The sequence below is a fragment of the Octodon degus genome, unplaced genomic scaffold (assembly GCF_000260255.1).
Source record: "Octodon degus isolate 3935 unplaced genomic scaffold, OctDeg1.0 scaffold00100, whole genome shotgun sequence".
NCBI lineage: Eukaryota > Metazoa > Chordata > Mammalia > Rodentia > Octodontidae > Octodon > Octodon degus.
This window is the reverse complement of record NW_004524676.1, coordinates 4,265,196-4,280,631: the sequence shown is the minus strand read 5'-3', so window position 1 is coordinate 4,280,631 and position 15,436 is coordinate 4,265,196. Positions and strand designations below refer to the sequence as shown.

The 15,436-nt window shown below is 42.8% G+C and overlaps 1 protein-coding gene across 1 annotated transcript in view; it reads left to right on the top strand.

Annotated features, from left to right (window-relative positions):
- Nell2 (neural EGFL like 2) overlaps positions 1-10,509 on the top strand; it is a 410,830-nt gene extending 400,321 nt beyond the window's left edge. Inside the window, exons 18-19 of the mRNA XM_023723548.1 lie at positions 3,030-3,254; positions 9,849-10,509. Coding sequence (XP_023579316.1) covers positions 3,030-3,254; positions 9,849-9,899 — 276 coding nt within the window. The 3' untranslated portion in view covers positions 9,900-10,509. The remainder of the gene's footprint in view (positions 1-3,029; positions 3,255-9,848) is intronic.
- The last annotated feature ends 4,927 nt before the right edge of the window (positions 10,510-15,436 follow it).

Here is a 15,436-nt window from a genome sequence, read left to right as displayed (position 1 = left end):
TTTGGAGGCGCTGGTTAGCAGACAGCCTTGCAGATCTTCTCTGTGGCTCACCCTTCATCTTGGTTTTGTTACCCTTAGCATCCCCTTCAGCCTTCCTCTTGGGCGTGGTGGTGATGGGGGCGGGTCACAGGCGCTGGACAGGAGATGCCGCGGCGCACAGCTTTGGGGGCCCGGGGGCCGGCCTCGCTTCTTCACACTGCTCCAGAAGAGGTTACTTTTAAGTGATAGTCAGATGCTCTTCTATTTGAGAAGATATTTTAAAGGCATGCTTTCTTGTTTCTTCTTTTTAATTGTTCCACCCAAAAATCAATTAGAAGAGCAAAGTCAGTTTCAGTGCCTGAAGAATGCTTTTCTCTCTAAGCCCATGAGATTTAAAATTAGAAAGAAAATAGGAAATAGGTGTGAATTACATTTTTAAAAAGATAAAATTTGCAGTTTTCTTACGTGGGATAAGAAAAAGTAAATCCTAAGCATGTGTTTGTTCAGGGAGGATTTCTAAGCCCTGCATGTGTCAGTTAGCCCTTCTGTCAGTGGAACACAATACCTGGTGCCCCCAATGTAAAAAACAGGTTTGTTTTGCCTGTGGTTTCAGGAGATTCAATTCTGTGTGCACAGGCTGCAGGTCAGAAACAGGGAAACAAAAGTTCGTGGCTCTTTGTTCATGGTAGCTAAGGAGCAGAGCCAGGGGACAAGGCCAAAGAGAAAGAACAAGGGGCCAGGCACCAATCTTAGAGGAACACCAAGAAATACGCAGAAGCTGCTCCTCAATCCCCAGAAGAGATCCCAAACTCACTTAAGTTGACTCTGTCCCCTGCCACACCTTGCCCCTTGTCAGCTTATCAACTTGATGCCTAAACACATCTCCTTAATCCATAGTTAATCATCAAATAAAAATACTAAATTCATAATTCCACATAATGTAATCCACATGCTGTGTATACAAGAAGACATGCACTGATGTCTTCCCCAAGGTCTCAACAGTTCCAGCATCTTTTGAAAGTCCAAAACAAAGTCTCTTCTGAGACTCAAGTCAAGTGCTTAGCAGTGAAGCTCTATAAAAATAAAAATACATTGTAAAATCGCCAGATACAATGGCAGAGGGTAAATGCTCTCATTCCTAAGAGGAGAAATAGGAGAATAGATAGAATTCAACCACAGTGAGACCAACCCAACGGCAAACATGAAGTGCTGTAGTTTCTCATATGGCACCTGGGCTACCCGTGGTGAGACACGAGCTCCAGGGGGCGTGAACAGCCCCTCGCTGGGACCTTGCGGCTTGTCCCTTGGGCTGGCTCTGCTCTTAGGCTGCAGCTTTCCTTGCAGACATCACACGTTCCTAGCATCTCCAGTTTCCTGTGGTCTCTGCCTGCACCCGGGGCTGCCATCTTGCAGCTTCATGGCCTGCTCTTGGGCTTCTTTCCTGGCCTCCACACCCTTCCTTTGAAGCTGGGGTAGAAGACATGCTAAGCCCACAACTCTTCACTCTGCACACCCATAAAATCAGCATTACACAGAGAAGGCTGGTATGTGTCATTGGTGCAGGCTGTAACTGGGGCCCTTTGGACAGTGGTTATAGTAACCTTTAAATACCCGGGTGGTGAACACAGTGAAATGAATCCTGGGACACCAATTCCCTGGGCAGGTTTTCCCTAGCAGAGGGCCCAAAAATTATCTTTTCAAATGAAAAGTTTATACTTTGTGGACTTTAAGCCTATGATGTGTGGAATCTTACTATTCTTGAAATACCCTCAAGGCAGCTTTCTTCCTGCCCCTGTACAAATTATCAGTTTCTTTTTAATTGCATTAATCTCTTCATCCTTTGGCTCCAATGTCATGTACGTTTCTCTGACTTTTGACTACAGTTCTCACCTCCAAATCCAATTAAAGGCAGCCATTGGACCATACCACAGCCTAAATGTTGGGCTGCCTTTGAACTTCTTTCAGATTGGTTAATTCACTTCCCTTGTCCTGTCTCTGTACATTGACAAAATGTAGAGCATATTTGCCAGAATACACACAGCCTCTAGTCCAATTGCAAGTGTAGTCCCCATTCTAGTCCTCTGTGCTACAATCATAGTAACCCAGCCTCTGCTTGAAGCATTGTAAGGCTTCACTAGCCAATAGCTCCAAAGATTTCTGAAGCTGTCCTGCGAACCATTACCAAAGACTTCTAAACTATATGATCAGGAGTAACCACAGCAGTGATCCCATTTTTCTAGTTCCAGTTTTTGATACTTCGCTTTTCTGTCACTGAGACATGATACCTGATACCCACAACTTAAAGAGGAAAGGCTTAGATGGCTTAGTTTGTCGGGACTGGCCCACAGTGGGGGCTCCGAGGAAGGTCATGGCAGAGCAGATCTACTTAGTCACAGCAGCCATGAAGGAGACCAGGACAGCAGTGGCAGAACAGGAGGGTGAGGGACCCCAAGGCCACACGTTCATGGCCTGCCCAGACTCACTGAGAAGTGTGCTCTGTCAGTCCCCTGGTGGACCCTAAACCCAAGCAAATGGACTCTCCTCCGCAACTACCACACTACACTGAAAAATGTACAACTGAACAAAGAAGAACTGTCAAAAACCCCTTCATATTTCAGGGTTTTTTTATGCATAGGCAAAGTTTTCTCTCTGTGAAAGGAGTAAATGGGACATTTAGAAGGAAAAGATGAAAATAGCATCTTGTGTCAGAAAATTAAATAGAAACCTCTTCCATGTTAAATAACTTCTTTGGCACAGAAAGCTAGAAGGATGCAAATTTTATAGCTTTGAGAGAAATGGTTGTTGCTTTTGTTTTATTGTTGTCCTGGTTTAATCTTTGAAGACTGTTTAAAAATCCAAGTGCAATTTAGGTGGGACTCTGATAGGGCTTTTGTAGCGTGCCTGTGAGATTCATGGGCTTTGAGGGTCTAAGCATAAATGTCACTCAAACAAATTAGATATCCTGTAAACACTCTTCTCCTTACCTCCCGCTCTGCCTCCTCTCTCCCCTCCCTTTCTCTCCTTCCCTGATGCATTGCTTTTCTTTACAGCAAGGGGAAGTTGACTGCTGGCCCCTACCCTGCCCTGATGTGGACTGTGAGTTTAGTGTCCTCCCAGAGAATGAGTGCTGCCCGCGCTGTGTCACAGACCCCTGCCAGGCTGACACTGTCCGTAACGACATCACCAAAACCTGCCTGGACGAGATGAATGTGGTCCGCTTTACGGGATCCTCTTGGATCAAGCATGGCACAGAGTGTACTCTCTGCCAGTGCAAGGTAAGGCCCATTGTGTTCAAGTAGCGGGCACTTGGCAGGCGGTGCCAGCCTCAGAGACACGCAAACATGCCTGGCCTCGATGGTGGGAAGCATTTGCCTTTGCTATTTATTGTTCAAACAGAGGTGGGAAGAACACCACTCAGCTTTATTAGTTTCCAAACTGATTGTCGAGTGCACCCTCAGATGTATATTCCGAGAGGAGGTGAGTGTATGCACTGAAACCACAATGATTAGTGGCAACACCTTACTTAAATCACCCTAATACATCTAACACGACCCATCTTTTACAAAGCTACAGCACCTAACCGCGTGTTTCTTTTGTCATGATGAAAGACAATATTATTTTATTGATTTTTATCTAGTTCTTTTATGAAGTCTGTAAAATATATTGACAAAGTAGATACATTACATCTTCTAAAGTGGAAATCAATAAGGCGAAATGGGCATGTTTCTTGGGTTGCTGTGGTCAGTTACATTGAGTTGAAGAATTTAAGGTCTGTGTTTACCATATTTTATTTGTACAGTTGGTGGAAAAATCATTATAAAGATTTTTCCCTTTATTCTCATAGGAAAACAGTGCCTTTTGCTTCAATGAGAACAAAAATACAGATAATATAGCGAGAGTAGGTAGAGTTCAGAGTGAGCAAGTTGGAAGCGTTCTGATCATTACTTCTATAAAATTTAATTTAGTAGCCTTCTACTTCAGAGTCATAATTTTAAGATCAACAGTGAAATTAAATGCATAACATAAAGGCTTGAAGACAACTATAGCAACAACAAAATAAAGATGTCAGTTTTTTATGCATTATATAGCTATACTCTGGTTTTTAAGTGAACATGCCATTTTTGTAAATTTTTTTCAATAGAGCAATTTAGTTCAGACTCACTTGGCATAAATTCTTACTGAAGTGGATTAATAGGACAAAGACATAAAATGATTTAGGCTTTGAGACATCTCTTTTCTCTTTTTCAGACCCAAATTTCTTGTTATTTCAATCCATGTAAGGGCTGGGGAGATGGCTCAGTAGAATAAGCATTTGCCTGGCAAGTGCAAGGACCTGAGTTTAATCCCCAGTTCTACCAAAAAAAAAAAAGAATCAATCCATGTAATTTGTTAATCAGGCAAGCCTTTCCAAGTGAACATTTGCTACTGTTTTCTATAAGTACACCAGCAAATTTGAAAGTAACTACTACTAACAGCTAGCAATAGTAGGCATGCAGTGCTACTTCAAGATGTGATTAGCAGGCAAACCTCATGCAGTGAAGGTCTCAGAACTCGAGTGCCAGTGACCAACATGAAGTTCTTTCTAATATTTAATGATCCAATAGAGTTGAGTCTTTTGCACCCTTAATCTGACAGATTACTCTCCTAAGCAGTGACAATAAAAGTATATACCAAGAGATGTCATGAACATTATACAAAAGTAGCTCAGACAGGTACTTCCAACAAGAAAATGCACTTTCTAAGTGGCAGGAAACACTGGCAGTGTTTCTTGTGGACTGCACAGCATGCATGAACTCAGAAAGCGACTACTGAAATCTTGTGACTCTGGGTAGGAATGTATTATGTATTCCAGAAAGCATATTTTGATATTAAAGTTATTTATTCTTGTCAGGTAAGTACTGATTCTTAAGTTACTATTTCATGCCATTTGCCTTCTTGTAAGCATAGATTATAAAGATATGTTCAATTTTAAGAAATGTGTTCTATTTACCAAAAAAGTATTACATTTATTTTGTAGTATTTTAAATACTAAAGTTCTTGCAAACCTAGCTTTAGATACTGCAGTAGAGGTGCACCATTCATTAAAATTCAGTGTTTTCAGAACACTGATTTTATTACTTCTGTATTCTACTTTGAGTCACTCATTTTTAGTCAATAAATAGTGACAACTTGGGAAGCATTCTAATTTGATTCCTGTCCTACAAAATTTAACTTAGTGGCTTTTTTCTTCCCAGTCATAACTTTAGTATCTACATGAAACTAAAAAACAGTGTAAAGGCTCAGCAACAGTGTGGGGCATTGTGCTGCGACAGGGGTAACATGGAGAGCAAGGCCAGACAGCAATCCTCCCTGGAAATTACTGTCTCCGAGCTTATTGTCTGAGGCTGTGACATGAAGGCCATTTCAACTAATTAAAATTGAATCAAATGTAAAACTCAGTTCCTCAGTTACCTACCCGCGTCTCAGCTTCTCAACAGCCTTACGTGGGGGCTGGCTATTGCACTGCCACAAGTAGAGAACATTTCTGTCCTGGAAGGACGCTCTTTTGTATGGCACTGGTCTGGGGATCAAGGCTGCGGAAATAGCTTGGAAGCCTAGCGCCTGCCTGCAACCACAAGGACCCGGGTTTGGTCCTCCGTCCTGCGTGCCATGTTGGCCCCAGGTTCCAGGGCACACCCTGCCAATCCCAAAACTGGGTGTGGAGGTGCACACCGTTAAGCCCAGTCCTGGAGAGGCTGCGACAGGGGGATAGCTACAAGCCTGAGCTGCACGGTGATACCCCATACCATGTAAAAAAAAATACATAGAAAGGTTTTTTTGAAATTTTTAAAAATGAATGCAGCCTAAGAAATCAAGTTTCCTAGAGGTAAACCATGGTAAAGCACACTGATTATATAACTTCAGGGAGCCTTCCTCAGTCCTTCTGTTGCTCAGCTTGCGAACCTCAAAAATGGAAATAATGGTACCTACTTGGGGTATGTAGTAATACCTACTTGAGAGGGTTGCTATAAGAACTAAGTGGGCTGGTGAGATAGCTCAGTGGTCTACAGTGCCTGTTTAGGCAAGCTTAGGCAGGCATGCAGGGACTGGGGTTCAATCCCTGGCACCACATGCCCCGCCAGCCCTGCCCTCAGGGCAAGCTGAGACAGCCACCAAAAGAAAAAAAAATTTAAATGAGATGATCCACAATAAACTTCATACAGTGTTCAACACATCAGAGCAAATACTCGAGTGCTGGCTGTTATTATGTGCACTGAGCACTAATTTAACTCTTGACACAGTTAATCCTACACCTGTGAAGGATGTGTTAAGAGATGAACCGTGCCAAGGGGCTGCACAACATGCGAGAATCTAGGCAAGATTAGAACTGAGGAATAGGAGGTCCAAAGGATCTGCCTTCACCTTTTTTGAAAATGTTCTCAGATTTCATTGGCTGAGGTTAAAAACCCTGCATCATCCCTTCTGCCTCTCTGATTGTCCGTCTTCAGAGTCTCTTCTGCATTCTGAGAACCAACTGAGGATCTGAGAGGAGGCGTATGTTGAGTGATTCTTCACAGACATTTCCCTCAACTTTCAGCTACCCCGCCAGCCCACGCCCCGTCCTCTGACTCGGCTGGCCACAAGCAGTGTGCCTTTCCACCTGAGTGATAGCCAGACCCGAGGAGCACCCCAAGGGGACGAGAAACAAATCTGTCACAGTACATTTCCCTTCCTTCAGGGTCGAAATTCCTCTGGTGCCAGCTGCCACTCTCCATGGCTTTCAATTGTTACTTGATTATTCAGTCCAGATTTTATAGTTGTTATCTAAGGGACGGTCAGCCTTACATAAGAAATTGTGTCATTACTGAAATAGGAACCTCAGTGGGATGTTTTATTAGTCTTTCCTTTGAGAAGTATGTTTCCCTAATGAAGGAGCTGCCAGTGATATAGCTTATAGAACATTTGTCCTGGAAACTGCCGACCATACTGATGTGGAAAAGGAAAACACTCCTGGAAGACTTGGGAAAATAAATACTGGTCGAGCCTTCATATAGCTGCACACTGATGGGAACCACACCAGTGGCTTTTAAGTTATGGTCCTCCAGCACCACTTTCACACACTCTAGCAGAAGGCACCACAAATTGCCAACTTCATTTCTATTCAAGAGTGCCACAGTTTAGGGAACGAATTCTCTGAGTGGTTGGTACACCTGTCACCTCCTTGGGCCAGTGGATTAGGAAAGATCATGCATCCAGGTTCTAGTAAGAAAGCTCCTGCCTCTGAGCTGAAAGGCCACATTTTCAGAGGCCACTAGAGATCCTAGACATCACTGGGTCTCTCTGCCGGAATAGTAATTCTGCTTAATAGGCACTCCGAAGGGTGAAGACTAGGTTCAGTTGACGGTATTCTTTTGGGATATATAGACTGCCTCTTCCCCTCATTTGCTGTGCTCCAGCAAAGGCTGGAGTATATAACATTTTCTTTCTTAAAGTTTATCTTATAGAAACAAAGAATTTTTATCATATTAAAAGACAGATAGTGAGGTTAAGCTTATCAGCCTAGGTTGTATGGTAATAACAATAAGCTTCTCTTCTGGAGGGTTAGCAACCTAAGTTTGCACACCAAAATTAAAGAAAAAGGAGGGCCACAAGGAGAGCCAACATTTTGGCCCTAGCCTTCTAAGGTCAATTAAGACTCAGGACATATGAGAACTTGTACTGTAACATCATGTAACTCAGTTATGTCCCAAATTTTCTGATCAAGGAGATTATGGGGCCAAAGAGGAAAGTGATCGATGATGTAGAGTGTGCCTAAGGAGAGTCACATGGAGAGAAAACATTCTCTCAGGATTTCACAGAGAGCAAATTGGCCAAGCAATGGCTGTGACTCATACGCATGGCTGACACTGACCAAGGATCTACAATCTGAGATACAGGGTCTCAGGATAAATGCTGATGGGATTTGACTGACCTTATCAGATACAAGAGCTACAATTCTTGTTATATAGGTCTTGTTTTATCTTGTTCTTAACCATCCAGCAGAAAAGTATAAAAATGAAGTATAAGAAGTAAAGCCATGTTGTTACGTTGAGCTGTAGGGGACTCAGGTCAACAACTGACATTGCCAGTCAAGCAGAAGACCCAATAGTATTATGGACTACTGGACTATTTTGGAATATTTTGCTGAGTTCACACTCCTGTAATATTCAAATGACAGAACTAAACAAACAAAGGGGATACAGATGAATATCCATTTTGTATCTGTGTATTCAAAATGGTTAGGATAGATATACAGCTACATTCTCTTAGTTTAGTGAATAGAGGGATTTGTTCTAATAGTTTTTGTAAATAGGATATCATGTCTGCATCTTGTACAACAAATAACCACTAGGAAGACAGTATGCAATGTGTTAATTATTGGAACTGTCTTACCAATTTGATTTGAAACTATCTCATTGCTATTTGTTTCTCAATAAAATTATGGGGGAAAAACAAAAAAAAAATAAAAGATAGTACATCTTCAATCATTGTAAGTCCGTTATCTGCGTGAAATATAAAATAGAGAATGATTTACAGCGACAGACTAACTGGAGTTTTAACCCCATCACTGTCATTTCTTAACTGCGATTTTGGATATCCTATTTAAGCCTCTTGATCTTCGGTTTTTTGAATTAAAAAGTGTATTTATAGTGATCCTACAGGGTGTGCTGTGACGTAGAAATTAGATAATGCATTTCAAATTCTTGGCTAAGTGCCTCACGCCGAGGACACACTCAAGAAGTGTAAGGAAATTAGCATCTCTGCGGTTATAGTAATGACATTAACATTGTCGTGATTAGCTGCTGGTTGAGAAAAGTTAGAGTGCAGGGAAACGGAAGAAAGTACGTAAGTTTTCCTTTTCTGTGGTACTTGTTATTATCTTGATACTGAATGATAAAAACTAATTCTATAAATCCATTCCCTGTTGGTCTGTTGCCCGCATTTCATCTCTGCAGTATTTTCTTTGCCGACTTAAAATTCTCACCCAAACCTTCTTTCACTTTCCTCACTACAAAAACATCTGTCCCTTCTAACCCACTCCTCGAGCTGTTTCTGATGCTTTCGGCCTTTCCTGCCACGCAGCTTTCTTCAGATCTGGATTTAAATGCCACCTCTGCAGAGAGGTCTCCCCGGCCCCCATCTCAGTAGATGTCTCCTGTTCATCTCGCAGCTCAGCCTAATTCACGTCACTTGTCTGAGTTCAGGCTGCTGCGACAGAGCCGCAGTTGCGGTGGCCTAAGCGACCGAAGCACACAGCTCACAGCTTTAGAGGTGGCAAAATTCATTTGTCACGGCGCAAGATCAAGGTACAGGCAGGTCTACTGTGGACGGGCATCTACTCTTTGTGTCCCTTATCTGGAACTGTCCTTACCCATGAAGGCTCTGACCATGCACCATAATTAACTCCCAGAGAACTCGCCTCCTGAAAGGATTACATAAAGGATTAGGACTTTTGAGAGGATGTGAACGTCCAATCCATAACACTTTCCCAGCACTTGTCACAATTTAAATTTCCTTGGTTCTTATTTGTTTTCTTCCCCACAAAAAAACTGTCAGATTTCCCCCTCAGGTTAGTAACCAGGTCTGCTTTATTTAGCAATGTGCTTAGTCCTTAATATAGTAAATATTATTGTGAAAGAATAGCAGAGTAAATATGATACACACTTAGGCTGCCTCACTGGCCACGTGTAACTGGTGTGAGCATTCTGCAGGGCTAGTCATCTGCAGCTGCTTGACCAAGTCTCAGTAGGGCAGAGCTAAACTTTGCAGGTAGGTGCATGTGTAGTGATCAATGAATGTGAGCATTTACTAATGGCTGAAAAATTAATGCATCACCTTTCTTTCTCTAGAACGGCCAAATTTGTTGCTCAGTGGATCCACAGTGCCTTCAGGAGCTGTGAAGTTAACTGTCTGATGGAGATTTCTGTTTCAAGAATGCCCTTTCTTTATGAAGTCCAAAACAAAAGTTAGACTTTAAATTGGATGAATTGTGGGCAGCTACATGCAGCTTTGTTAATAGCTGATTAAACTGAATTATAACGTCTGCAGAGCCTGAGAAAAATCACAAAAGGAAAATTCCTGGGGGAACTAGACCACAACTCTGCCTCGCCTGTACTTGACATCACATCGGCCTGAGAGAAACGTGGGTGGGAAAGCCCACCCTGCACTCACCCTGTGCCCACCCTGACACCCAGAGTGGAAGCCTGAGTCCACTGGATCTTTGCAAGCCTCTGACTTCGCTGGGCGGAAGCTTTCCCTCTAGATTAGAATCTTCATGAATCAGTAGGTTCCTCACTGCAAAAACTAAAATGCAAGGTGGCGAATGAATTATATTTTCAGAAGTAAAGCAAAGAAGCTATAACATGTTATGTACAGTACACACTTGGAAAAGAAATCTGAAACAAGTTATTGTTATGATAAAAATAATGCACAGGCATGGTTACTTAATATTTTCTAACAAGAAAAGTCACTCCTTATTTCCTTGTTTTACTGCACTTAATATTATTTGGTTGAATTTGTTCAGTATGAGCTCGTTCTTGTGCAAATTAAATAAATATTTCTCTTACCTTATAATGTGTCTGAGTCCTTTTGTCTTCTTCAGTGTGTCCCTCTCTTCCACAGATGGTTCAGAATATGAATTGCTTTCTAGTTCTGCTCGTGAGAAACTCCTACTATGGCATGTCCACGGTGAACAATGACTTCCACTAAATCATGAGCTTAAGTGGGGATGAGACAGGTATTGCTTTGGATCCTCAATTCATTTTTCTACCCTGCTTTTGTATCCTAACCCGGGAAGCGAAGCTCGCCTATATGAGGAAGGATTGATGGGTGCTCTTTCTTCTGCACTCCGGTCTGGTCTCAGTTGTACTGCAGTAGGGACACTGGTAGCATAGCAACCCAAGGTAAAGTTTGGACATTTATTCCACTGGCTTCCTTCTTACTAGGTCAAAGCCTTGCTGTACTGTGTCACCTCTCTGAAGGTGACATCTCCTACAGGTACTACCCTCTTTAGATTCAGATAATGTCTTCTGGCTTCCTCTGCCTCAGAGGTGATAACAGCTCCGTCCTTGGGAAGTCTCTGCACGGTTTTGTGTTGGTTTTCCTGGTTCCAGTCCCATCCTTAGAAATGGAACCTTGGTTGGACTCTTTAATCAGCTGTTGTAAGTGTGCCATCTGGCTCCTGCCAGGATTCTGAGGGATGAACGTAAGGAGGGAAATGTGCAAAGGCTGGGGATGTCTTCAAGAACTGGTCCTTCCCTTTTGGCTATATAAAGCCTTGTCAAGGTGAGAGGGGATTACTGTATTCCACCAGAGTCTCAGGGGAGAACGTAAACATAGATCCACATGAGAAGTTATTCTGGTATAGCCCTATTGTTATGTTTTATATTGGGATGGAAAGAAAATAAGAGTATTGTCAAATTAATTTTTAGATGCATGGAGGCATTTTTTTTTATTTAAAGAAAAAAAAATAGCCAGAAAATGCCCACTACACAGATACAGAAATGGTCAAGTGGCTTTTAGCTAGCTTGTCACCGTTGCTATGGAAACAACCTAACGTAGGCTGAGTGGAGGAATATTATGATGTGTCGACACTTAGACATGTAAAATATCTATTGCCTATGTAAATTCAAGCTTTTACATCCCCTGGAATTATCATACAGAATTTCTATCACCTTTTAATTTAATTTATATTTTCAGCAAAGCATAAGACTTATTTTTATATACTATATTACCATGGTAAGTAGCAATTTAGTATCCAGGAGAGTATTTGTTAATGAGGAGATTTTTTTCCACATTAGTTTTTCTTTATATAGGTTTATTTCATATTTATTACTCCTGAAACAAATGCATTTCTTAAAACCCACTTATTTACTTAGTTCAGGGTCTCACTACAGAGCTCGGACTCAGTGTCTCACGCTCCATAGAACTGGATTACAGGCGTGCGCCACACGTATCCACTATGTAGGCATCGTTGTAGAAGCAGGTACAAGGCTGGGATTTCATAGTCTAAATCACTTTCAAGTCCTTAGAGTGTTTTGAGCAGCTTGGTGACTCAAAGACTTGCTTTTCATCAATGATGGGATGAAAGAAAGCTCATAATGGCTGAGAAGGAAAGAGGAAAAACAAGACAGTGCTTTCATCAGGACCGTTAGATCGATGAATCTGTTCCCCTCCAAAGGGAATTTTCTCCCTACAAAGGAAAAAATGGTTTAAACAGAAGATTCATCCCCCCGAAAAAACAATATCTGCAGATACTGTTTTATCCGCAGACCCCTACAAGTAGCAAAAAATTATTTATTAAGAACTTTGTCCCTTGAAAAAGGGGCATTTAGTGCCTTGTTTGTCACTGGTGATGGCTGTCAAAGGTGTGATGGGAGAATTGTGCCAACTCTGCAGGAAAGTAAGAGCAAAGAATTGGGATTTGATCTGCATGTGCATAGCTCCTTCAAGCGCTAGTCTGAATAAAATGGCTCTTACTCTATTTTGTTTGTTTCTCCTCTTCTAAAGGGGAAAGAAAAACAACAAAAACTGAGGACATTTAAGTGTCTCTTTAGTAAGTAATGTAGAGTAAGCTGTATCATTTATCTACCTGAGTGAAAGTCTGCCACGTTACTGTTTTGCCCATCTTTCATGCTGTAAAGACTTCTGGGTATGTTCCGTTACACTGCAATACCGTAAAACTCCTTTTATCCTGCCAACAATGTGGGCATCTGCAGGCAAAGTGGAGATGCCCTGCCACTGCCTCACCAAATACACAGTGTTTCAAGGGTCTAAGACAGCAGTCAGTACTCTTGAGTTCCGAATGGAGCACAGGAGCTCCTCGGTAAAAGCAGAAGTTGCAGGCACTGAACAAAAGATGGGCCTCTCTCTGTTCACCAAGCATTACCTCATCTACCAAAGCTCCACACTGCCAACGCAGGAGCGCTCCTGCAGGTCAGCAAGCCCCGCGGACAGCAGCATGGCCCCCGTCCTGTCGATCTGGTGCTTAAGCGTTGATGAAACCAGTTGTTCTCAGAGCGAGACCTTCTGTGCTTTACTTTTGCAGATGTAGAGTGCTTGTAGTCCAGTAGTAAACTGATCTCAGAGATTCATGCTGAAAGGGCTCTTACAGGCTGAAAGAGCGCTTCATTGAAGACAGTCTGGCGCGCTGCGCGCTGCGGCAGCGAAGTTAGCTCGCTGTTCTTACTGCCCTTCCATTATGGGTGCTCGGCTGCGCCCCCTCGAATTCAACGTCATCATAAAGAGTTGCCACCTCTGCAGGGGAACTGTCCTCGCTTAATCGACCTGCAGGTGGAAAGGCAACAGTATCTTGGACCTGTAGTGGCTCCAGGTCTGCGGTGACATAAACTGGCGCAGAGTAGACCTCCTGGAAGAGTTCGGGTCGGGACAGTCAGGGCTGCCGCGGCTGGTGTTGCTCCTGTCTGCCGGGAGGCCATGTTGCTGTTCTGAGATGAGATCTCTTTTCATAAGGCTGTTTGCATGACAGATTCTGAAATTTTTCTTTATTCTGAATGACAGATGGCACAATATATGACTGTCACTGCCACAATATTTCGCTTAAAGCATGCTCTCCTATTTATCTTCAGTGCTCGTTGCTTTAAAATAAATTCTAGTCTAAAATAAGACTGACTACATGCTAAGGCAGAGATGATGCTCCGTTTACTTTAAATAACTTTTTCACTGAAATCCTGTGACAAATAGGGGAAAACAGAGAAAACCTTGTGAAGTGTAATTGTATGAAAAACATTGGGCTATGCTTCCCAAAAGTGAGGCGTGACCATGTCAAGAAAATAGCAAAGCCGCATTTCAACAAATCACTGCGCAGGGCCCAGCGGGTTCTCCGCGTTCTGCTACACCCAGTGGTGGAGCCCGCCGGGCCTGCTAACTTCGCGGTCGCTGAGTTCCCGAGCAGGAGCGCCCAGCCATCGTAGCGGGCAGAGTGAGTGGCTCGTAAGCACTCATTTACTGCCTAGATGGCAGCATACAGAGCTAGTCAAGGTGAAAATTCTAGACTTTAACTGATATTTTCAAACACCTGATGCAAATTATGAATACAATCATCTCAGCCATCCTGTATATGTACTTCCATGTTTTTCACCCTTTCTTTTCTTCCTATCTTTTCTCCTTTCTCTCATGTTCATTGTTTAATCCTTAAGTTCAGCTTTTTTCTGTTTTCTGATAGTGTACCTTTCAGGTTGTATTTCCTCTTTCAGGTTCTTGCCCGAGGGAGACAATAGGATATTTCCACGTGTGTGCCTGATTTATGTCACTTATGAGTGTAGCCTCTAGTTCCATCCACTTACCTATGAAGGCTCTGAGTTTGCCTTTCTTTATAGCTGAGTAGTACTCCAGTGTGTAAAGATACCACATTTTTTTCATCCATTCCTCAATGATGGGCATTTGGGTTGCGTCCAAGATTTGGCTATGACAAATTGTTCTGCTATAAACAGGGGTGCACATATATCACTATGGTATGATGTTTTCAGTTCTTTTGGGAAAATACCCAGAAGAGAAAAAGCTGGGGTGAATGGGATTTCCAGTCTCAGCTTTTTGAGGAGCCTCCACATTGATTTCCATAGTGGTTGTACCAGTCTCCACTCCCACCAGTGATAGAAAAGTGTTCCTTTTCCCCCACAGCCTCTGCAGCATTTGTGCCTACCCAGGCAGTATGTGGCTCAGAGGGAAAGGGGGAATTAACAAACACATTATGTCTGAAAGTGGCAAGGGCTATGAGGCAAAGCTAGGCCAGGCTGAGATGGCAATTGGGGCAGGGATGATAGGGTGGCCAAAAACCTTCCCTCAGGAGAAGAACAGTACAGCAAATGCTTCTGAGAAGCAACAGAAGGGGCCATCTGCAGGCCTGGATAGGCAAATACCAGCAGAGGGAACTGTGTGCTCTGGGATGAGGAGGAACTGCTTGGAAGTATCTTGGGGAGCAGGGTGACCCCACTGACTGCTTGCCTGTGGTAGACACTGTTGGAGAAGTGGCCAGTGACCGAGTGAGGCTCTCCTGGACCGTGGTGAGAGGGTCGGGCTTATTCTTGCTGACATGGGAGTCATGAGAGGGTTCTAAGCATGGCCGTGACATAACCTGACAGACTCCTTCTGTTACGCAGTAGAGAGAGAAGGGTAGGCAGGGTGTCAGGCGGGCGGGGGAAGTACATTCATACCACATGACATCAGACGCAATGTCAGTAACAGACTGGGATAATAACAGTGGAAGAGCCAGAAGGATTTGATATTAAAGGAGATCCAATTAATGAAATGGATAAAAGGATTAAATATCACAAAAATATCAGTTCTCCCCAGTAATTCTAATAAGGAAAAAGTGCCTTCAGGGTGGCATTAAACTATTACAGAGAAACAAATGACCAAGACTAGCCACAGTTGTTTGAAAGAAAAATTATAATTGGGGACAACAACATTTACACTAATA